This window comes from Lissotriton vulgaris, chromosome 1_1 (genome assembly GCF_964263255.1).
Source record: "Lissotriton vulgaris chromosome 1_1, aLisVul1.2, whole genome shotgun sequence".
NCBI lineage: Eukaryota > Metazoa > Chordata > Amphibia > Caudata > Salamandridae > Lissotriton > Lissotriton vulgaris.
The window spans coordinates 1,326,393,895-1,326,419,710 of NC_141685.1; the positions used below are offsets into that span (position 1 = coordinate 1,326,393,895).

General features: G+C 41.9%; 2 protein-coding genes across 2 annotated transcripts in view; both read right to left on the minus strand.

Annotated features, from left to right (window-relative positions):
- Positions 1 to 25,816, minus strand: part of LOC147749096 (retinol dehydrogenase 7-like) — a 605,822-nt gene that overhangs the window by 509,129 nt on the left and 70,877 nt on the right. The window lies entirely within an intron of this gene.
- The window catches only part of LOC147749097 (retinol dehydrogenase 7-like), a 164,734-nt gene that overhangs the window by 67,958 nt on the left and 70,960 nt on the right, over positions 1 to 25,816 (minus strand). Inside the window, exon 2 of the mRNA XM_086966151.1 lies at positions 4,788 to 5,132. Within this exon, the coding sequence (XP_086822277.1) occupies positions 4,788 to 5,103 (316 nt within the window). The 5' untranslated portion in view covers positions 5,104 to 5,132. The remainder of the gene's footprint in view (positions 1 to 4,787; positions 5,133 to 25,816) is intronic.

Here is a 25,816-nt window from a genome sequence, read left to right on the forward strand (position 1 = left end):
CTTTTTTTTCTTGATAATTTATATGCAACCCGCAATGTTCTTATTTCTTCATAGTTCCTCAGCTTGGCTTTTAGAGCGTATAGCAGAGCCTTCCTAGTTTTTGTGCAAATAGGGTCAAACCAGCTCCCACCTTTGCCTCTATTTAGAGCTTTTGTTTTTGTTAGGGCTGATTTTATATTTCTGAAGATATTACAGAAGGCTGGTACAACTTCATCTGCTTCAGCATCTAGGTCTAAACATAGATAGATGTTTTCTTGGGTATTAGCTATGATTTTTGGGACAGACTTGATCTTGTCAATGTGTGCCCATTTGAGCTGTACCCCATTTTTTCTAGCCACAATAGGTGTATCCACATTACTTCTCTGCTGTCTCTCAGGTACTAGTACATTCAATTCCATTGAAACTATGGCATGGTCACTAAAAGTTGTGAAGATAGTGTCTACCTTTGCAACCCTTGTAATAAGAGGGGCTGTCAAAAGTATGAAATCGATCGTTGAACCCACCCTATTTCTTTGGAAAGTTTCTGGGAGGATATAACTAAAATCTGGGTCCGGGGTTATTTCAATATTTAGAGAAGCTAGTAGCTTATTTAGGTCATTACCATAGTCACTGTGGACAAAATGTTGCATGGGATTACCCCGCATATCGTCGAGTCCAAAAACATGGGCTATATTATGGTTGCAGGGATGTATGTTAAAATCCCCTAATCATATAATGTTTGTGTTCTGAGACTTGTTCCTATATACAATGTCAGATATGGCTTTGTCTAGTTCACCCACAATCGTATGCATTGCTGGGCCAAATTGGTTGTTATAAAAATTTACTAAGACCCATATACCATCCTACTGTATTTCCAATACCAAAATATGGAACTTTTGATTCAGTTGTAGAATTCTTGTTACTTTTACCACTAGGTCGTTCCTAATAAAGGTCAAAATGCCAACCTTTGCCCTCCCAGAAGTAGATGGAATTGCTTCACTCTGAAAGCATCTAAAACCGTTAATGAAAATCGGGTCCAGGGCCCATGTTTCCTGAAAGCATACTATTTCCTGATCGTGCCATGACTGTAACCAATTGTTGTCAGTCAACTTGAGGGCGATGCCAGCCACATTCCATGAGGATATTTTCCATACGTTTCTTTGTTTCTCCTGTTGTGTAACAAGTAAATGTGGACTAAGTACCTGTGGAGTAGGTGGCTGTGAGCTCTCAATGTTTACTGGGGTTTGGGGGGATTGCCTTTTTGGAATCTTCTGTGTGCTTGTGCATATTGACTGTAGTCAGTCACAAGCATCAAGGTTGAGCGGCCCGTATCTGTTCTCTAACCTCCAGTCTGTAGTCCCACTATTTCCCCAGGGTTGGCTCTCTAATGATCTTTCCTTGCAGATCTTAGTAGTGTGGGTGGTCTGTAGAAAAATCCTAGTGGTAAGGCAATAATGTGTGAGTTTCTCATATAAATGTTACCCAAGTGCTCCAGAATGAAGCCAGCAACAAATTTGCTTTTAAAGTTTAAAACCACACAGTCTCCTGTCAAATGTTTCCTAGCTGGGCCCACCAATGATACTCTTCTTGCCATGATTAACTGGTTTCCAATATTCCTGCCTGTAGCCCCCACCATATCCACATTTTGGTTTAACCAGTGGAGAGATTTCGACATTAATTGTGTTGCTGATTCTATTTGTCCTTCCCGTGATGGTGGGACATTCCACAACACTAAGGCCAAGGGAGCCGCTGCTGGGGGTAAATGTAGAATCTGTGCCTCATTTACCTGGTAAGTAACGACAGAGCTTCTTTCTTTCGCCAAGCTATCCTGTTCACACCGCCCTACCAGTGTACTATTCTGGCCTATAAGAAATATGTTAGAGATTACCGCTACCTGGCTTGTTGTGTCAGCCACTTCTGTCGAATTGTTTGTACTGGGAGACTTTGTGTTGCAGGGGGCCAAACGGCTGATTATAAGTGGAACTGCATTAGAAGTTGTTGCCTCTCGATTTTCGCTTGCCTGTTGAACCCTATTTACTAAACCAGGGAGTGTGTTTGGCATCATTGTTCTGCTGCCAAATCCTGTTCCAGGCTTGTCCTGGGGGGGTCGATCTTACTGTCACTTGAGGAAAGTTTTTAGAACTACCTCTAGTGCATGGGAGTTTTCTTTGGTATGAAGTTCTATGGCGGTTAACTTTTCCTCTATCTGATTTAATTTTAGTGAGATAGGGTTTTAGCATTGTATAAACCAATGTTTCTAATCTCTGCCACATAGGTTCAGTCATCAGGGAGCAGGAAACCATGTCTCCTGTCTCTCCATCAATTAGTTCCTGCTGGGCTGTTCCCAATATTACATACCCTCCCGATTAATAGATCTTGGGGCTTCTGATGGTTAGGTCTTTGCGAGCCCCCGCCCTTTTTCTCTTTACAGCAGTGTCAATACTACTCTTTGGGAGTCCTTTCATTGCAGCCACCCTTGATGAAACTCTTTGCGAGGTGCCAGTCAAGTCAATGTCCTGAAGTGTAGGTACTATGCTGGTGGCTTCTTCCGTGACCGAGTCTCTTAGCAGTGGCTCAATTGGGTTATGATTTGGCAACGTCCTCCCCAAAGATATTCTTTTCTGATTTGGTGGCTCCGGCGACAATCGGTGTTCTGTTATCCCAAATTCATGTGCCAGGACTGACGTAGCCCTTGTTAGGAAAGAGTCAAGTGTCTCCACTGTGCTTGTGCCCCCACGGGGATTTTGGCCCTCTGGTTTGCTCATCTTAACTAGTCACACTAGCCACACGTACCAACGATTGGAACAATGCCTCAAGACTTTCAGAACAATGAGAAAATATGACAATGGGTGCTACTAGCAGTATTGACCCCCATGACTGCCATTATAATGACTATGATCTTTATAAGTGTATTATGATCACAGTGCTATACCTGAGATATTGCTTAAATGACACAGAGATATTGTACCAAATTGAATAAATAACCATTGATAAAGATGGGACAAGGGGACAGTGGACAGGGCAGGATGTTATGTTTGCACACACTGGCCTACAGACCTAGAAAGCAGCATGTGTTACAATGTCATACATGTCTCTAAATATGTGGGCTGTGTCCTAATGAGCCACATGCTCTTCAGCCAGCACACCATGTCCATAGCAGTTTCTCCTCCTGAGAATAGCAGAATTAGCACGGGGAGAGCAAGGATAGAACAGGGAATGTGAATACTGTAGCACTTACAGAAGTTGTAGAAGAAACAACAATAGGACTACACTAAATGTAAGAATTTTTGTTAAAAAAAAAAGAACAAGAGGAGGGAATGAAGCAGGGTCTATTTTTTACCCCATGCCAATTCTGCCCACACCTGAGGCATGAGACCCTGATAAGCCCCCATCAGCAAGCATAAAAGGAATCTGTTAAGTTGACCAAACTGTCCCAGCTGGTCTGTTTCTATGAATAGGCCCCAAAGTGTCTCTCTCACACCACATCTCCTCAGCGAGGCCCAGCTCCCCCGGGGCTCCCACTCCTTTGAAGTGCTCTTCTTCGCTTACATCCACTTAGATACAGCAAGAATAGGGAACTTCCCGAGCTTAAAGAATCATCAGGCAATTCCGGATGGTGGGGGCCACTTGCCATCTGTCATCTTTCATATTACTGTGTCTGTTGCTATCTTTAATGTAACTAAGACATGCAACCTATATCTTCCTAAATGTTCCACTTTCCTTCAAAAGTTTCCCTGAAGTGACGCAAATCCTGTTCAATAGATGTTAAATTTCATTATGATTAATGGTCAAACATCCTGTGACCTTTTGAGAAACTTTTTGTAGCGTGGGTGGCACTTCTATTTTCTTAAATATTTCTCAGAAGTGACAAAAATGCGTCATGTCCTAGGTCAAAGGCACCTGATAATTTCGTCATTTTGTGGTCAATAGTTCATCATTGAAAGAGTATAAAGATCTGCTCCTTAGTCCATTCGACTGACTACCCCGCTGCAGTGGCCCCTTGGGCCACTGACACCTGTGTGGTCTCCTTCAACCATCTGTCTAGCATCTCTGGCTGAAGCTCTAATTGCTTATTGTACTTTTAAATGGTCGCTTTCTCTCTCCTCTGCATTGCCCTTATTCTAAAACATTATTGCAATTGCAAAGAAATAATGTTCGTTCCTCCTAACTTAACATGTGCATTCCTAGCATTGCAGTCAAGTGTATGTTGCATTTTGAAAGTATTTCCACTGAATTAAAGTATATTTGCATTGCTTCAGTTTGTTCTTCACTCCAGAAATGTGTCTTTAAATGCTAAGACTTTGCTAAGACTCACAGGCACGATATTGAATCTTAAAAAAGGTTCTTCTTTCATATAAATCAGAAAGCTATTTTTCTCTATCGTTTACACATCTATTTTGTCATAATTTTGCAGGAGCACCCTCTGAAATTAAGCTGCCTTGGTGCAGTACCCCAGGACCAAGAAATTTCACCTTTTCATTGCCTTTAAATGTACTTTGAAATTGTAAATTCTTGCATGGTTAATTTTCACATTTAAGGGTTTGCCTTCTGGGCACTTGAGCGTCATAAACATGTATTCCTGTGTTGCTATTTCAGGCTGATTACAATTGTAGTTTTGAATAGTCTTTCTGGAGCTAATGAATTGATGAATATATTCTCTGCTGTGTTCATGATTTGATGAATAAAAGTGCCACTTCAATGTAATACCTTTGTTTCTCATCCGTGTTCATTATTTTTTGATAAGCAACGATTGAGTGTCCTGTGACCACATCTGAAGGGAAATAATTACCCTTCATCACAGTACTCACTTTTGTCTCCCACTTGCTCCTTAACCCACTCTGCCATGGCAGCCACGCTGTCTCTGTTGGTGACGTCCATGATGATGGTCTGCAGCCTCTGGGAGGTGGCCTCCTTCAGCTGCTCCGCACCTCTCTGGGTCAGGCATGTCGCAAGCACCCGCATCCCACGCTGGTCCAGCTGCCGAGCCACTTTGTTCCCAAATCCAGTGTCACAACCGGTGATCAGCACATACTTATCTGGGAGATTTGGGACCGTCTGCCTCTCCCGGTACCAGCGGAAGAGAAAGTATAGGCCCAAAAGCCCTGCCAGATACAACCACATCATAGTGTCTTCTTGGACTAAAGATGTAAAGCCTGGGGAAGGGGAAAGAAGAGTCTGGTGATTAAAAAAGTTCTGTACATGAATCAAATCCTAAAATCACCAACTATAACTGAACAACATTGCCGACTGTCTTGCTATGCATGATTTCAGAATTTTTGACAGAGCAGATGACAAGCTGCTGGATAGAGTTGTCACATTTTCACTTTCCTCTGTTGAGTGTATTATTTATTTCTGAGGCACAAGTTGTATTTTGAACATTTGTGCAGAGGAGAGGAGCATCCACGAGCATGTCATTCTTCACCCCCGAGAAGCTGCTAGGCATTATTAAGTAAGCCCAGATGTGTACACGAACCGCCCACCTCAGCCCAGAGGTGTAGCCTCAGATTATTGTCTGCCCCATACCAAATGAGATTCCTTCCTCAACCACTCTTTTTCTAGATTATGAGAACCCACTCCGAGGGACAGCAGAACAAACGCAAGGGTGCGTATAAAGCTACAACTGAAACATTCTTTCTACTGTTCTTTTAATATGATGGTTGTTTCATCTGTACTTTTTAGTAAAGCAAATTTTGTCATCTACATTCGGTGCTACTTTTTAATAGCTGCATTATTTTTGAGTTTCCACATCGTGTCCTATATTTTCTTTTTATAATTGATCAGTTTTTCTAGCCTTGCATATACTTGTGAGAAAGCTTGGGTAAACGTTAACATCCCAACTCAACCTGATGGATTGTTTAGCTGCTTGAGAGGTAAGAGGGAAAAAACCAATCACAATTTAATCTCATTACAGTGTAACCAATAACTACTCAACAACTAAAATTGAGATTAGTAGGGTTTAATTATAAATTCAAAAACAGATTGATATAAATCAGTCTTAGCATCACAGTATAGAAATATAGGACACACAGAATAAGTACAAATCTCCTAAACAGAGTTGCTCTATATAACTAAAAGCATACAACTAATTTAGTTATAGCGATGCAAATGATCAGGAGAAAGAATTGAACATTAAATTGCATCAGTTGATTTTCAAAGATAAGGATGAGCATGCTATCTTTCCCCACAAACTTAAATTAAGAAGCATTGCATAAGTATGAACAATAGAAAAGTGTCAGCATTCAGTGGCTTCAGTAGAAGAAACTCCAAATAAGGGTCATGCAGCATGAAGCCACACAAAGCAGAAGAAGAGTTCTGAACCTTATGAAGTCCTAAAATGTCTCTCTGTCCCTCAATAAGTTACAACATAAGATATTAGTTGCATTCAAGGTCAATCATGTGATTAGCTCTAGAAACATTCCACAATTGCAGCACAAATTGGCTACTGGCATCACCTTTCCCATATCGATAAGTAACTAATTTATTCGTTCTTTGCCATTCTTCTCCTCCATGGGAACTTGCCTCCTTGCTAGTAACTGCGTTTTTTCTTCACATGCCTCGCTATCTCACTGAAACACAATCCCTTCCTTTACTTACTAATGAAGCTTCCTCTGCACCTTTAATAGGAACACAAATATAAGCAAACACATTCTACATTGGAGGTTAAATACGAATTAGATGTTAGATTTAAACATAAGCTTGTGTTGAAACCTGTTCTCAATGCCTAAAATCATGTCAACTTAATTGTGCACAGGGTTACAAATGCGTGTAGATTTCTAAACACATAGCAAAAGCAGTTTCTAAAAGCATGAACAAATTGCAAAATACTACGAAAAAGATGTTATTTCAAAGTACACCAAAATGAATATAGGTTTTTGTTACACATATAAATCCCTAAACAATAGTCGGCACATGCACTCTGTTATCACCAGCTTCACAATGAGCGTCTAAACTTTAACTTCCCTTCGAATTTCAATATATAAGTGTTGCAAAATGTTTTTCAATCACATCGCTAGCACCACTTTTATAAGTCATATGTTTTGGGTGGACTACTTTAAATATGCAATACCTCCTCTTTTTTTTAGTAAACATTAACCTCACAGAACACATTTGAATGCTGACTACTCAAGATTATAATGCACTCCTACAGTATATTAGGGTGGGATCAAAATTATGCTACTGCACTTGACTACTTATCTAAACCCACGTTTCAGTTTTTATAACTTTTCACAGATTAACTGTCTGTATTGTATTTTATTTTTTGTATTGCACAGTTACTTAAAACCATCTGTAATATAACTTACATGCAATTTTAAAAGCAAATTAGAACAATTGTTTAAAAAAGACATTCTTGAAAAAAACAATGAGTTTACATACAACCGTATAAATACCGAGTAAGAAAATATATTACATACATTTATAAATCGGAAAGTGATTGTCAGTTCAGTCTTGTTGGGGAATACTTATTTAACAGACCAGGTTGCCTTTTATGTTGCCTGGCCCCTCTTCTTCCATAAGCCTAAGACGCAACTCGGCCATGTATTCCCAAATCTGGCCAAGTCCTGTGGTGTAGTACAGGAAAAGAGAACCGAAGTTGCTTCTTTCACTGTCCGTACCCTGTTGGGCAGCCATATTTGTTTTAAAAGAATCTGACGGGACTGCAACATACCGGGACAACAACAAATCAAATATGGCAAAGATTCAAATTTAAAGTCACAGATTCTGCATCTGATTTTATGTTCTAGAGATCTCCACCCGGGATTTAATTCTTTAATGGGGAGGGGCACAAGTGGAGGAGTGTGGCTCAATGGTTAGAGCAGCAGACCCTGATGCAGAGTTCTGGCCAGGGACCAGGGTTCGATTCCCGCCTCGGGGGGTCTTGGGCTCAATTTCCTCAGACCTGTTAATTCTCGCCTCGGTGCCTATTCTAATCACGGGCCCCACGCAGCAACTCTGGGCAATAGCTTGCTTAGCCTCCACACTGGCCCCAACAGCGCTAAGGATGCCTGGCTTCACCCTGGGGGTGCCCAGGAGTAGACACTTCACAGGGAAAGCCAGGAGGGGTTCCACAGCGGTATGAGTATCAGCGCCAAGAAGCTGAATAGGCGACACCGCAAGGTGAGCGTCTGGTGACAGTGCGCCCTATAAGTACCATGACATTTACATTTACAAGTCTGGCCCATACAGTGTTTTTTAGTGCTTTCCTTCCCAGAGCTTGCTTGAGATATGGCTGGATTTTACTCCCGGCAAACAATTTGATCAGCCAAGGTGAGACTTTTCCTGTTGCGTAGTCTGCTAGATCGCTTCGATGGGACAGTTGATAACATTGTTTATTAATTGAATTTTTGATGGCCAGGTACTTTACCGTCCCCTGATCCCAATTTTGCAATGCTAATCCCGGTGTTTCCACTGCTTCCTGTGTGTAACGATGCCACGGGTTAATTAACCCCCCGTAAATTGGCTTCAGCATGCTCTTTAGGCTTCCGGCTGGAGCTGTTAGGACTTGGCAGTAGTATTTCACATGCATTCCCAAGCATTCTTTACTTTGTTGCTTCAGACCGAATTCTAAACTAATTAGGCTGTTGTGTGTATATTTAGGCAGTTTGAAAATGCGTTTGTAGGCTTGGCATTGTGCTTTGTCTAGCATTGATTCCATTTTACCCGGGAATGCCTGCTGTGCATAACCTGCAGTTGCCCTGATTTTGCTTGTATTACTTTCCTGATCGGAACAGTTGTTGGGCTTTGCATTATCTCATTTAGTTTACATAGGGCATAAATTGTTGACTGTGCTTTAGCCTTCATTTTATGAAGATGTATTGTTGCTTTACCGGTTTCACTTATCCAGCACCCTATGTAGTTATAGGATTTGCTGTGACGATGATTTCTTTGCCCACATGCCATTTCAATAGACCCTTTTTTGGGTAGTGTCCAAAATTAACTACTTTATTTTTTTGAGCATTTATTATAAGTTCATTTCTTTCATTGTAGTTATTGAGGGCGTCTAGGCCCCTTTGTAGCCCGATTTGTGTGTGATCCATTACCACTAAGTCATCTGCATACTGTAATATTTGCAGTTTGTTGGTTCCAATTTTCGGTGTTACAAGACTGGCATTTTGAAGCTTCTTCCCCAGGTCAGCCGTGTATAAATTAAACAATGTGGGGGCAAGGACACATCCCTGTTTTAGGCCACAGTTTGTCCGACACTTTTTCGTTGTGGTATTTCTGCTAGCTTCACTTTGATCCAGGTGTTGCTGTACAATGAAATAATGGCGCTAAGAAGACCTACTGGGATATGCCAGTTGCACAACTTATTCCAAAGCTTGTGTCGAGGCACTCCATCAAAGGCAGCTGAGTAGTAAACGAAGCATGCAAAGATTGGTTTATTATTTTTGCCATTTGCGTGCTGGTTCAAATACGACATGGCCACGATATTATCGATTGTGGAGCAGCCTTTGCGGAATCCGGTCTGGTAGGGGGGAGGATTTCGTTCTCTTTGATCCAACTATTTAATTCATTTAATAAGGTGCTGGCATAGGCTTTTCCTTCGACATCCAAAAGGGCGATTAATCTATAATTTTTTGGATCTGTATTATCTCCTTTTTTGAAGATGGGATGTAAAAAAGACCCTCGCCATGAATCGGGCACCTTTGCTTTCAATCGACATTCAATAAACAGATTGGATAAAAATTTTCCCCAATATACCGGATCTTCTCTAAAGATGGCTCCAGAAAGACCGTTAGGCCCGGGTGCCCCGTCCTTTCTTATCTTTTTTATTACCTTTTCGACTGCCGTACGGTCTTGTTCTTTGCCCAAGAATTCCACTGAGTCGTCCTCCTCTGTGATTACGCTGGCCGAGGAACAATTTTCAGGGATTCCAGGGATTGTGATTCCCTTCTTTTCAATGTAAATTGTGGCGACATGTCTGAGCCAGGAGTCTACATGTACAGAATTGCACCTGTCTACTTTGCCTTTTTCCAAACTAGCTATAAATTGCCAGAGCTAACGTTGTTTGTTTGGTTTTGAGAGCTCGTGTATCGTTATCCAGTCTTTTTCTAATTTATTTTGTCTCAGAGACCATAACTGGTGTCTGCGCTTTTTTGATAGATCTTTGCACATTTCCCTTGTTTCTTCCATTCCTGCAGTCCTATGTGCTCTTTTACCCCTCTTAAGCTTACCTATTGTTGTGCATAGTATTTTATTGTTATGTTTAAAATGTGAAGTGGACGTTGTCGTACCGTGTGGGATGTCTTTGTCATTGTTGGCAAGTATAGCTTTTAAGGCACAAATCCAACTTGTCCAATTGACCACACTTGGTTGTTTTCCAAGAGGCTTCCCTCTGTACTCTTGTTTATTTTTCCATACATTAAATAACGTAGCCTGATACTTGTTCCATTTTAACCTTCAGACTAATGTATGGTCTTCAATCCATGTTGAATGGGATACTACAACCGCTTGTTCCCTCTGTATAATACTGGGATTTAATTCCACCTGCAACAGTTTGTAATCGCTAGTTTCATGTAATTTTACTTCGAAATTGACTAATTTCTTAGTGAGGAGGTTACATAAGAAGATGTAGTCAATTATAGATCAGTTCTTAAAAGTGGCAGTACCTGAATATTTGAAGTCTAAACTTTTCCAGGTTTCATTGGCAGACTTTAGGTCATAGTTTTCCAAACATGCATTGAATATTCTTTCAGAGCTGGCTGGACGTGACATGTCATTTTTTGTTCCCAGGTGGTGGAGATTAAAGTCTCCTACTATCACTTTGGGCACTAGTGCATTTGTGTGTAGAATTTCCTGTATTAAAGTTATGGTGTTTTTTGTAACTTCCAACTTTTTCTGGCCATATGCGTTTAAGTATAAGTTTATAACTAGGATTGCCACACGTACATCTCTGTCCCTTCTTCCCTCTATTAAAAGCGCCTGTAACACTTCTGACTCTATTTGAACCCTTTTTACTTGTATCTGTTTTAGATGTTTTACGTAAATCGAAATTCCTCCTGATGGTCTACCAAACCGATTGTGTTTAGTTGCCAGTGTATGGAAACCGGCATAGCCTTCGAGGTGGACATGCTCTGTAGCCCAGGTCTCTTGTAGGCATACTATGTCCCCCTCTTGCAGTGACTTGATTACTGTTTCGTGTTTGAGTGTTTTACGTATTCCTGCCACGTTCCATGAAATGATTTTGAGATTAAAAGATGATTTATGATTCATATAAGGTAGACTTGCTGTTTCCGATAATATGGCTTTAGAAGTGGGCGACCCTTGTCGATTCCATAGGGTATCTAATAGGGCAGCTTGGTCATCAGGAATAAAGAGTGCCGAGTTGTGACTCTTGGCCTGTCCTACTAAATTGATCATTCCATTGAATTTTCAGTGGCCCTTCGTCTTTTACTGTCCTACTTATGGTTTTGTCTTCCTGTCTGCTTACTAGTATGGTTACTTTCTTATAGTTTTTATCTAAACATATATTTGTTGTACCTCGCAGTATCACCTGTGGGTACTGTCTGTTTGTTGTTGTATAATTTACATTTTCAGGCTCTAGAAGAATTGATGGATACTTTTCTTGTTCCGGTGCACTTACTGCAATCCCCCAGTCTCTAAAAATATCTTTTGCTCTAAGGACTGCTTCAGACCTATGATGGTTTGACCAGGTCACTACAGTGTCTTCTTTGCAGATGTCTCCCTTATTTTGGTTCAAACTGAACACAAACTATGTCTTCACTCTTCATATGAGTCAACAAAGGTATATGTTGAAGGAGCCTTAGTAAACTCCCCCTGTTTAATGTATCTTCTCTACCCTTTGATTTATACTGTGGTTTGAGAATTGTTTTGCACATATTTCTGGTTTGGGCAGAAGTTGTTGTTGTACCGGACAAGGGTTCAGGGGTAGAGTTTTTTTACAGTGCATCTCTCCTAGTGCGTTTTCAAAGTTGGTATGCACAATGTTTTGATTTTTTGGAGCCCTCTCCCATTATACCATTAAGCAATCCACATTAATTTTTGTCCTTAACAGTTTCATTTACTATTTGCACCGTTTTCTTTACTGTTCCACCAGTTTCAGTGGAGATTGATTCCTGTACCGTGGTATTAATGGTATGTGTGTCATTACCCAGAGATTTATTTTGTTGTTGGCTCTTAATGAATATTGGATATAGTTTATTTGATGGTTGCCTTTACTGGATTAATGGGTCGTTGCTTGTGGCTTCTGTGGAGACATATGTAGACTGACCCCAGCTCCTTTTGATTTGTATGGACTTTTGGCGCTTTAACAGTTTTTTTTGCTTTTTCTTCATACATCGCGACAGATTCGAATTATTAATGCTAGTTGGATTTTCCTGTTTCTTTTCCTTGTCTGGGGTTCTTCTAGTTTCCACCGATTGAGGGGTAATTAATGGAACCGTATTTATGTTTAAGTTACAATTTATACAGTCCTTTTTTAATGCTTTTTCATTGGTAAATTGCTCCGTTCTCTCAGGAATTCTTTTGCCTACTATTTGAGATGTTTGTATCTTTAAATCTTCGATAAGGATGGAAAGCACTTCTGGGATTGATGCCAATTTGTCGATTGTTGGCCCGCAGGCACATTCTGTATTTAAAGTGGTTGTGTATGCTTGAGCTCGTGTTAACTGTCTGTAATACTTCTTTTTAGGTCTCGTCTGAGACAACACATTCACAGTCGATTGCGAGTCTAAAGTTCCTTTAAAACAAAAAATAAAAAATGGGCAAAGAGCCCTCCCATTCTTTACCATTGGTTGGTCTTCTTGTAACTCTCATTTCTTTTGTTTTAATTTGTCAGTGGCAGATGGTTTAATTTCATTTTGTGGCTTGCACCAGACCTCTTAAGGCGGGTTTGGGTTTTGCCTCTTTAGATCACACCCATACACCCACACACACACACACATTGTTCCAAAGTATAAGTTCATTTAGACTGTTTCTTTTAAAAGCAGAGTTGGGCTCAACATTTTCGTTCCTCTTAACCAAAATGACATTTTATCATGTAAGCATTTCGCAAGCTTCTCTTTTCAATAAATTGTATGAAAAGGGATGTTCACCCGCTGGAATGTTGGAGGCCCTGCTTGTCTGAGTTAGGGATTACAGCATCAACGAGCGGTTCAGTGGAGGCTTTGATAAAAGAGAAGAGCATTTGTACAACTTTGGTCCTTTATCATTCATACTTCAGACCGACAAAGGCTATTCCTTCCTACCTCTCTCTGATACTTCAGTGTTTCACCTTATGCTATGTGTGAGTCATCGCAAGGCCCGCAAGCAGTGGAGGCTCCTCTGCAAAGGCGGAGGAGCATCGCCTCACTGCTTTTCGCAGTGAAAAAAAAAGGAAAAATAAAATGATAACTTAATGTTATTATCATTTTATTTGTTCCTGCTGTGGCATCTTGGCGGGCAGATCTGCTCTGCTCTTAGATCAGGGGGAGGAGTGGTGGGCACTATGTAAGCACTTTGCTTGTTCTCCACCCAGGCTGCATTACAGACGGGGTGGAGAACATGCCTAGGTTCCCATTCCCTGGCTGAGCACCGAACCACGGCGTTCAGACAAATCACAAAACTGCAGCGTTGTGATTGGCTATGGGGAGCCCGGGTGCTTCCTGCTTCCTGTTTGCAGAGAAGAAGCCAGGAAGAGGACTGAGAGGAGGGAGGAGGGGCAGCCGGCTGGCCGGCAGGTAAGTGATTCTTTTTTATTCCGCCCCACTGCTGCTTCCTGGGAGCAGCTGCCACTGCTCGCAAGAGCTCACAACTTAAGTGCCCATTGTTTTTCAGGGTAGCACGAAGTGTGTTAATCTTCTGAATTGAAAGGACCATCTTGTGATTATTTTAGTTCTCTGTACCTTAATGAGTTTTTACTCTCGCTAAGCAGCCATTTCAGAGACCTATAGAGTTAGCTGGATCCTCCAAGTGACTTCTGTGTATTGTCGGAGACAAATGTTCTTTGTAGTGGACAAAATTAGAATTAAAACATGATATGTTTGAGGTTTTCTGCTGTAAAACATAGCAGCTAGTGTTGGGGGCAAGGTCTTTTAACTAGACTCAGTTCCAGGAATTTTTATCTGGATGGGCCAAGGATGCGTTTGGGTGGACCAATGTGTCCCCATATTTTGATATTTCTGGAGGTAGTCTACAAATGCCAGATTTGCATTATATTTTCTTCCAAACAGTCATACAGAGCATGGGGAGAGTTATTTGAAAGTAAAAACTGATGTTTATACTCATCAGGCCCAACTCACATGATTTCTATCAGGTCATGCATCAATAAAAGCACCTGTATACCAAGCAGATTGTAACAGTAGTTCACTTTTAAGAAGGGTCCTGTAACCACACTCAAGCCTCAGCTCATTGCACTAGGAAGACTGGCTATTTACTCCTTACAATTTGTCCAACACATTTCTTTGCACACTGTGATCCTTTGTAACTGTTTATTTTTATGGCATTCTTGGCTTTCAATGATAAGGATTAAAAAAACAGCAACACATTTGGAACAAAAGAAAGCTGTACTCTTGATACCTAAGAGCAGTTTTCATGCCTGTTAATTGTAAAACTGGTAATTTCAGTCAAAGAGGTAACCTTCCTGGGCGTATCACACAGAGAGCCCAGAGTGCGCCACGGTCCACTTTGTGCCTCCCGCTTGTGCAGCTCCTTCTCTAATACTAATATCGCTGGCACATATATTGTGTCAGCGCTTCTTCAGAATGCATTCTCTCAATTTCATGGGAGTATGGCCCCATGCATTTGAGGGAATGACTTTGCCTCTGCGCCTGACCCATATCATGGATGCGGGTGCAGGGGCAAACAGACTTCCAGGATGCGCAATGACAATACACGAAAAAAAAGGTGGTGCGCAGTCTGTGTCCATCCTTAAGTCATTCTTCTGGAGGGTTTCAATCGGCTAACATGGCCCCCCAGACATTGCCGTCTCTCCCCTCTTTAAATTGCAAGCAGAATTTCACATGCAATGTGAAAAGCATGATTGCTGTACTTATAAACGGTAGGGTGTTGAAATATCGATTACAAAAATATAGTTTACAAAAATATAGTTGTAAAAATATCGTTTACAAAAATATCGACACCCTATACCTAAACAGGTAAGTACATAAATATCTACTCAAAAATATCGTTGTAATAAATATAGATGTAAAAAATATCGACTTTTTAAATTAATTAAAATTACATTAAATAATAAATAAATATAAGTACTATTAACAAAATACATTACAATACTTTTATTTTTTGACTATTTAAAACAAATTAACTACACTTTTTTATTATAAACTTAATAAATGTGTACATATACATATATTTAACACATTACTTTATATAACAACAATAATACATACATATAATTAAAATATAAAATATATTATTAGTTAAAACATTTGATAGCGAAGGGGTAAAAATTACTATTCCCTCTCCAGAGGGTGCAACAGTAGGGAAAGCGTTGGATAGCATAGGGGTAAAAATTACTATTCCCACTCCAGAGGGTGCAACAGTAGGGAAAGCGTTGGATAGCGTAGGGGTAAAAATTACTATTCCCACTCCAGAGGGTGCAACAGTAGGGAAAGCGTTGGATAGCGTAGGGGTAAAAATTACTATTCCCACTCCAGAGGGTGCAACAGTAGGGAAAGCGTTGGATAGCCTAGGGGTAAAAATGACTATCCCCACTCCAGAGGGTGCAACAGTAGGGAAAGCATTGGATAGCGTAGGGGTAACAATTACTATACTCACTCCAGAGGGTGAAACAGTAGGGAAAGCGTTGGATAGCGTAGGGGTAAAAATTACTATTCCCACTCCAGAGGGTGCAACAGTAGGGAAAGCGTTGGATAGCGTAGGGGTAAAAATTACTATTCCCACTCCAGAGGGTGCAACAGTAGGGAAAGCGTTGGATAGCTTAGGAGTAAAAATTACTATTCCCACTCCAGAGGGTGCAACAGTAGGGAAAGCGTTGGATAGCGTAGGGGTAAAAATTACTATTCCCACTCCAGAGGGTGCAACAGTAGGGAACGCGTTGGATAGCGTAGGGGTAAAAATTACTATTCCCACTCCAGAGGGTGCAACAGTAGGAAAAGCGTTGGATAGCGTAGGGGTAAAAATTACTATTCCCACTCCAGAGGGTGCAACAGTAGGGAAAGCGTTGGATAGCGTAGGGGTAAAAATTACTATTCCCACTCCAGAGGGTGCAACAGTAGGGAAAGCGTTGGATAGCGTAGGGGTAAAAATTACTATTCCCACTCCAGAGGGTGCAACAGTAGGGAAAGTGTTGGATAGTGTAGGGGTAAAAATTACTAAATGTATTTACTCGTTTAAAAATTAACAAATCTTTATTTTTATTTAATTAATCATTAATTAAATAATTATTCAATTAAAATGTAATTAATTCACTACATTTTCACTTAAAAATTCCACTGCACACACCTAAAATTAATTAAACAATTAACATAATTAATTTACATAATTATTAATCAATTAACTAATTAAAATTAATTAACTATTATTTTTTACACTATTTATATTCAATTAACACATTAATTAATCAATTATTTTATTATATTTAAATTACTTCCCACCCTACTCCCCTATAAACCCACAACCCGCTATGGAACTATTAACACTAAATACAACATAAAATACGTTATTAACTAATAAAATACTACAAAAAATACTACTTTGACAACCAATACTCATTAAAAACACTAAATTACTTATAATTATTTAAAAAACGATATTTTTGTAAACTATGTTTTTGTAAACGATATTTATTACAACTATAATAATGTTAACGATATTACTTACCTGTCTGTCGATATTCTGGTCAAACTATATTTTTGGCATTGATGTTTCTTCTTGTAGATATTTCTGCGGCGATATTAAGGTTAGTCGATAATTTTACGACGATATTCCCGCTCTGCACCTTTATAAACAGCCGCTCTGTATTTAATTGAAAATGCTGCCCTCAGGGGAGGTGCGGGTTGCAGGTTACTTTCAGGGCAGCACATTATCAGCAAAAGTGTGCACTGCCCCTGTTTTTACCCAGTGCACCTGTGAAAAGATGCACAGTGACAGGAATCCCTAGCTATGATACAGGCCCTGTTGTTATTTAAAAACTCTCTTACAAACTCATTATGAGTTTGCTGGGAGCTCCATCTCATGCGCTAAAATTGTCAAATTCTGTTTCCATTCATTGTGCGACAGGAAGGTGAAAGGACAGGAGATGATGCTTAGAAGGTGGTCTCACAGGCTGATATTACAATCCCTATAACAACTGTGGAAAGAAACATTTCATGAAGTACTGGAAATGCTTCAACATAATCATGCAGAAGTTCACTAATGGTGGCAACATACGCATCAGTGTAGCTCCTTGAGGCAAACAGACAGCCTGTATTTTCTAAATGTGTATGTGATGCGGAGGTTTCTATACTCTGTCCTCTATTTGCTTGCCAACAGACTACTTGTTGTGATACTAGCAGTATTTTAGACTCGGTCCTCGAGCGACCTGTGTATTTTTAATTGCGCTGTATTTTTAAAGCGTTTCTCTTATTGCCGACTTTCCTGCCTTTTCGGATCCCCCTCTACCACCTGGGCCGCTCTCAGCTGAGGGTTGACGCTGAGAGCTGGTCCCGGGGAGGCGAGGGGTCACAGCGGCCATCTTGGGTGTGGGGGACGCACTCACGCGCTCTAGCTGCCCTTAAAAGGGGGCTCAGGTTAGCGACTCCAAAAACTTCACATTTCACCCTCTGAGGCGGATGCCGGAGGTTTCTATACTCTGTCCTCTATTTGCTTGCCAACAGACTACTTGTTGTGATACTAGTAGTATTTTAGACTCGGTCCTCGAGCGACCTGTGTATTTTTAATTGCGCTGTATTTTTAAAGCGTTTCTCTTACTGCCGACTTTCCTGCCTTTTCGGATCCCCCTCTACCACCTGGGCTGCTCTCAGCTGAGTGTTGACGCTGAGAGCTGGTCCCGGGGAGGCGAGGGGTCACAGCGGCCATCTTGGGTGTGGGGGACGCACTCACGCACTCTAGCTGCCCTTAAAATACGGGCATGCCTCCCTGCGTAGCGGACGCGTTGCGGACGCGCCGGATGCCCGCCGGAGTCACGCCAGAGTCCAGCCCGTCCGCGCTGAGGACGCGCTGGACGGCTGGCCCCTGGACTCTGGTAAAATGTTTTCTCGTTCCTGCAGCTACTCCCTTCGCCAATTGTTGGCCCTGAAACCTCGCAAAAAACGCTGCACACATTCCTACGCGCCGGATGACTTTCTGTTCCCTTTACGATGTGGCTGTCATTCTACGTCTAGGCCTCCTAACTCCGCCCCCATCCATCCTCTCTCTGAACACTCCGCCATATCCAGTCCTAACACAGTAGGAGTATAGGGCATCTTGGTCAATGCCCGCTCCTTGTCAAGAACAAGGTTATGTTTAAGGAGATGGTATTGGATAGAACGCCCACTTTAGTGTTTGTTACCGAAACATGGGCCAAGGATTCATCCGACCCTGATCTTATCGAGGCGGTCCCTGAAGGGTACTGTCTGGCCAGACTCGATAGACAGGGACGAGTGGGAGGGGGGATAGCGATCCTTTACAAAGACCATCTACAGTGCCATATCGTACCCTTACCCGATTTTCCGGACAGCTTTCAGGCACTTTATTTCACAATAAAGGAAGCATAACGCCCCTTTTTCAACGGTATCCTAGTTTATCGACCTCCTGGCTCGAGAACCCACTTCACGCACAACCTCCTCCAGTCCCTTGAACCTTACTTCGGCCGAAATAACTTTTCCATTCTGGGTGACTTTAACTATCACCTAGAACGGCACGACCTTTCTGACACCTCCTGTCTCACTGAGGCCCTGGAATCATGTGGGCTCACGCAATGCGTTACCGGAGCCACACATCGTGCAGGACATACTTTGGATGGTATCTTCTCCAATGACCCCCGTCTGACTATTAAGGATCCGATTCATCTATCCTGGTCTGACCACCTGGCGGTCTCTTTCCTTCTGGAATACCATAGGGTGGATTCCTGCAAAAAAGGGAATCACATAATGGAGACTGCCAGAAACTTTAGGAATATCAATAGCGATTCCTTCGTGCCCTGGGCTGCAACACTTGCTATCACTGGCTTAGATAGCGTACAGACCGCAACCGCTCACTTTGAACAGGTCACCACCGAGGCCTTGAATAAATTGGCCCCGGTACAATCTCGGCGCCGAGCCAGAAAGAGACCATCTGCCCCCTGGTTCTCTGACTCCCTCAGGCTTCTTAGGCAAGAAGTGAGGAGAAAGGAGAGGCTTTGGCATGCTAGTTGGGACTTCAAGAACAAGGAAGCTCATAAACTCCTTGTTAAAAAATACAAAGCTGAAATTGTGCAGGCTAAACAAGAATATTTTGTTACCGTGACCACCTCGCTCTCCTCCCCGAAGGAGCTCTTTAAAACTGTTGACTCCTTAGTTAAGCTGCAAGCCCCTGACCCTGTCATTCCTTCGCAGGACCTATGTGATAAGATTGCCTCCTTCTTCCACACTAAAATTCAGGATATCCACTTGGCCCTCGAGGAACAAAGAGCTGGTATCAGTGCATCTACATCAGGGGTAGAGATGAGCTTGACTACCACTGACATCTCCCCATCATGCACCCTGGACTCTTTTCCCCCGCTGGTTTTGCAAGATCTTGAGCTATTGCTAAATAAGACCAAGTCTGGCTCTCCCCTGGATTCCTGCCCACTGAAAGTCATCAAGCAGTGTAGGGAGACCCTCCTGCCACCGCTGCTAGAGGTAATGAACATAGCCATTAGAGACGGTATCTTCCCTATAGAATGGAAGAAGGCAGTAGTAAAACCCCTGTTGAAAAAGGCCTCCCTGGATCCGGGGGTCCTAAAAAACTTCCGGCCTATTTCACTGCTCCCTGCCCCAGCGAAGATGCTTGAGGCACACCTTAACAAGCATCTCGCTGTTTTTGTGGAAAGCTCGGGATGCCTAGACTCCTCCCAGCATGGATTTAGGAGAGAATTCAGCACCGAGTCAGCCCTCACCATCGTGCTCGATAAGATCCGCACAACAGTAGATGAGGACCAGTCCTCCCTCCTGGTCCTGCTTGATCTAACTGCGGCTTTCGATACCCTCTCCCCCTCAGTACTTACATCTCGGCTGAGGGAGGTGGGGGTGAAGAACACAGCTCTGGATCTTCTGACCTCTTTCCTCACAGGGAGGGAGCAAAGAGTCAAGCTGGGGGAGTTCCTATCTCCATCCCGACCAGTGCTATGTGGGGTCCCTCAAGGGTCAGCACTCAGCCCGACCCTTTTTAATATCTATGTGACCCCACTAGCCAAATTAATAAGATCTTTCGGGATGGAGGTAGTCTCATATGCAGACGACACCCAAATCCTCGTCTCTCTCCCCCATTCAGATGTCCTAATCGCCTCCAAGTTTAGATCTTGTATGGAGGCGGTTGGTCATTGGATGATTCAGAACTCTCTTAAACTGAATGGAGAGAAGACTGAGGTGATGGTGTTTGGGGGGAAAGAAAACATCTGGTCAGCCAACTGGTGGCCCGATTCACTAGGAACATGCCCTTCCCCTACAACATCTGCCAAGAATCTCGGGGTGTTGATAGATCCTGCACTTGATTTGGGCAGCCAGGTGAGCAGAACCGTCTCTACCTGCTGGGGTTTGATTCATACCCTACGAAGGATCAGGAAATATCTCTCCTTGCAGGCAAGAAAACAAATAGCCGTTGCACTCATTGGTTCGCGTTTGGACTACTGTAACGCACTGTACGCTGGGCTTAACAAGAGCCACCTGCAGCGCTTACAGGTAGTCCAAAACGCCATAGCCAGATTCGTTCTTGATATTCCAAGACGCTCTTCAGCCACCGCAGCCAGGAAAACGCTGCATTGGCTGCCGGTGGAACATCGTATCCGGTTCAATGTTCTATGCATGACCTACAGAGCCATCGCCAAAATTAGCGATACTGGAATTGGGTCCATCATTTCCCACTATATCCCCGGTAGGAACCTGCGTTCCTCTGGGAAATTGCGTCTGACAGCCCCCCGTGTACGAAGAGCCACATGGGGTGGCAGAGCCTTCTCCACTCTAGCTCCTAAGTGGTGGAATGACCTTCCCCTGGATCTAAGATCTCTCCCGTCTTTACAGAACTTCCGCACTGCTCTAAAAACTCTTCTCTTCCGGCAAGCATACATGTAAGGACTTCTGTCGCATTCTCCGATCATTTTCTGATCATTTTGTTAGGCGCCTTGATACCTGCGGGTTATTGTTCTTGCGCATTATAAATCCCCATTCAATTCAATTCAATTCAATTCAGCTTTGGGTCTTGAAGCTCGAAGGACCACACGCTCTGCAGCTCCGGTGCATGAATCATGAGCTGTGAGACCTCTCACTGTAACAGCAAACCTTATCAAACCTAGTGTACAGTGAAATGTAAAAAGTAAACAAACACCATTTAGGAAAAGTAATCATATAGAATAGATTACATTTTAATTAAAAATTGTACTTAATTGATTATAAAATAGCTGTATAAAGTATATGTTGTGATGTAAACAGACACTATCCATTTATCTGAAAATCATATTTTGTTTGTAGCAAAACTTTAGTGATATCAATTTTAAAATATACCTGTGGAATGAATTATTTAGTTCTAATGTGAGTTTGGATAATTAGCCGTAGTGCCACCATGTGTATATCATGCCACATTGTAAAATTTTCTGGTAGCTCTTTATTGTACTGAATTTGAATCTGTACCATTGGTAGTACATGTGAAGAGTAAGATCACTATAAGCAGTACCTCTGAAATTATTATTGACTATTATTGATTATTATTGTTGACTAAATTATGAAGGAAGGAAAGGCAAATAATGCAGCGTAATAAGGCACATTTTGTGATAGTATTACTTCGTTGTTTTTTTACACTTGTTATCACTATCTGGGGATAGGTTGCTCCTCAGTAGTCATGTTCACCACCCAAGTATAGCAATAAGCAACAGAAAAGTGACCAGTCATCCTTTGTGAAGGACCTTCAAATGTGCAGCAACATGTGTTGCAGTATTTTGTATCAACTTTTGAACCATTTGAGCTAGAAACATGTATTTAAAAATCTGTAGATTATGAGTCAGTTAATAGATTATGTTGCAAATACATCAAATCCATAATTATGCGGAATCCATAATTATGCGGAAAAGACAATTTGCATGATACCAATATCCCGACTATATCCTGGGGATATGCATTGTACTGTAACAATAATTTCAGAAATGAAAAGTGCAGGTTTGTAACCCTGCCACACCGGTAAAAATAAATTCAGCACAGCACAATTTTTACTTGCATTAAAACAGTTATTTTCTTTAGCACAGCATTTGACAGAGAACAGACAGACGCACATATTCTAGTAGGCATTGTAATTCCACATTATGGCTACTATCCAATGAGGCAAATGCCACTATCTGAATAGTATAATGTCTGCCCCATTCTGCAAAATATTAGTTTTAGAATTCTAGACAAACTAAACTACATGACACTCTCAGAAAACCCATACAGAAACAGCCATAATTGAGGGGCAGCAAGCTGTTCATAGCTCTGGGCCTTGATTCCACTGCACCTTCTACATCGTTGGAAGGTAAACTCCTGTCACCTCTGCCCCAACACACACCTCCCTCCTACAGATTGCCTCAGACTTGAGCTAGTATTGCCACCAGGTGTTTTTTTTTTTACCAACATGACCAGTATTTTTATCTCTCGGCCAGGACAAAAATAGGGAAAATCATCTAAAGTCGGTATTTTTCTACCATTGAGTACATTATTAAAACCGCTATTATTAGAACTATGCACTTTAACATGTATTGTTGAGGTTCCTTGATGACCTCTGACTGATAATTAGAGTAAACAAAGTGAAAAGAAGGTTTGGCTGTCGAGATGGAGGAAGCACTTAACAGGTGCTTTCTTGTGGCCTCCTATGCTGTGTCTGGGAGGGCCAAAGGTCATGTTTGGGTGGGCCTGGCTTGTAACCCTTGCAATATTTTTTCAGTTTGATTTTGGAGAACTGCAGAGGGTATTGTGCTTATGGACGTTGATTGTCTTCACTCTGCTCTTCTCAAAGAGCACAGTAGTTCCCTTAAATGCCAGGAATCTTTAACAATGTGAGCATTTTGAAACCAAAACATTTTTTTACATTGATGAGGCCCATCAGGGTCCCCAACAACACAGTTTTGTAAAAGAAATTAAAAAACAAACAATGACAAAGGCAAAACCCTGGATCTAAATGCTTGACCCACTGGACTTGCCAGTGCTTTTTATACTCTGACTCCTCAAGTTCTACAACCCTTTTCTCATTCCCCTGTATGGGTCAGTGGGTCTCTGAGGTTGTACTGCAATTCACGACTGTCCTTTTCGAGTTTGGGGTCAATGGTAACCTAAACATTCAGAAACAGGTTTTCTGATGGTCCAGATCCTCTTACGTCAACGCTTTGTAAAATCCTGATCCACAAGAGTCTGACTTCTTGATGGCCACAGACAAATCTCCATTCTGCATGATGGTGCTCAAATGCTAGGCATATATTTTCTATGTTGACCAGTGATAGGGATGAATGTTTAAATACACTACGCACACAACACGGGTTTTGGCGGTAGTTGTCTATCTCAATTGCACACTTTCTATTAACCTCCTAAGAATGAAAGCTGACAGAACCCCAAGTTCGCACCTGTAACCTAAAGGCTACATATAGATTTACACAGGAGGTAATCTACCCAACAAATTATCCATTTTAGGGATGTCAAGTGATTAAGTAATCACATATCCTTTAACCCCTTCGCTGCGGCGGCTATTCCGCCGCAGCGCTAAGGGGGTGGGGCGGCTGCGCGGCGGCTCCATACTAGTGACGGAACCTTCTCCGTCACGGCTCGCGGGTGAGCTGTGCTTGTGACGGAACGGTTCCGTCACGAACCCGCCCGCTCATTAAAGCGTCAGCGCAGGCGCGAAATAAGCACCGCGCAGGCGCGGCGAGCGGGCCGTGACGGAACCGTTCCGTCACAAGCACAGCTCACCCGTGGCTTGTGACAGAGCGGTTCCGTCACAAGCATGCAACGGGTTAAAAAGAAAGTCACTTATTTTTTCATGTTAAGCATAAGTGTTGGACCTTACTCTTCCCAATCCTCTGAGTACTTGCACTGAGATTTTTATGTTTGTGTGTCATATAGTTCTTTTTCTGTGCCGTTATAACCCTGAACCCTTACTAATTTCTGCAAGCAGCCCGACCCTATGTCTCTGAGTACTTGGCGTAGAATAGCAAAATCTTTGCTGCATTCATCCAAAGGACTTTTTTCTTCCATTTTTTAACCGCGTAAACTGCAATCTAAAACAGTACTTTTTACATCTCGCCTACTAGACAGTGTCTGTGCTGTCTGTTGCAAGACAAATGGTTAGCTTACAGTGAGCTTAAAGCCTGTCCATTGCTAGCCATTAGTTGACTTACCTGTCATTCTCATTTGCTTGCTTTCTATTCGTTAGCGTGTTTAGGCTTTCCTTCCTCTCCTGCAGTTAGTCCCTTCCCAAGAGCAGGACGAATTTCGGTGTCCATACATTGTTAACTTTTTTAGGCACTACTTTTTTCATTTTGTCTAAACACTCTACAAGAGTGTATGCATTTTCCAACTGTCTCCCTAGTGTGCTTATCCTCTTCTTACCATTGGTTGGCTTTATTGAAAACGTATTTGTGTGTTTCTTTTTGAATGATTTTGCTTTCTATTCTGGTGTTTATCCCTCCCCTGGAGCATAGCTTTTTTAATATCCTTTTGATTGGATGGTTTGTATCCTTCCATTGCTTACATTTTGGCCCCTTTTTCTCTTCGTTTTCTTCAGCACTCCATACGAGTACATGTGTTTACTTGGTCTCTCCCTCATGTGACGGGGGTGCCCTTTATCTCCACTTAATATCTAGAATTGATGTAGCAAAGTTTAAGATTGAAAATAGATATAGTCCTGTTTAGGTGTGGGGAAATAGGTTGGAAGGTAGCGCTCTATGCGGATGACCTGATGCTATATACTTTGGACATTACTCAATCACTGCCTCTCATAGAACATGTACTGGCTCTCTTTGGTAGTTTCTTAGGTTACAAAGTTAATGAGACTAAGACTGAGTTAATGCTATGAGACATGAAATGGGAAGGAGGAGTCACCAAGGAAACCATTAGGTACCTGGGATTAAGTATAGTTCAAGATCTCAATAGTCTTGAGAAAAATAGTGTCTAAGCTGATGATTAAATGGCAGACTTTATCCCTGACGATCTATGGGCTGGTCAAACTTGTGAAGATGACAATTATGCCCAATTTCACCTTTTTATTTTACAATATTCAGCTCACCTTTTGCAAGAAAGCACTGGATAAGTTTCAAGGGAGAAAGATTAGCCTCATTTGTTTGGGCGTCTAAAGGCATTCGGCTATCTTGGAAAAAAATGGAGAACAAAATTAGATAAAGGTGGCATAGATCCAGCTTTACTTTTGGGCATTCCAGTTGACAAACTGGAGGATGCCGTTCTCTGGTCCTGATGAGACTTGCATGGAGGTACGATGTAAGGCTTTGTTAGAAAGCCTTAGGAAAGAAGGTTTTCTGCACAAATTCAGAGCCCCAAAATTCGTTTAAAAAGTAAGACTGAAGTGTTTCAGATCGCCCACCAGACCAGATTGTGGTTCAATGCCAGGGTACTACTAGGAATCCCGTACTCCAGCAAATTGTTGCCAATTAGGGATGCCTCAGAAACTCCAGAATGTTTGACGAACTGTTTGGTGGTCTTCTTGAGAAATGGCAGAATTACGAGATGGGGGCAGGTAA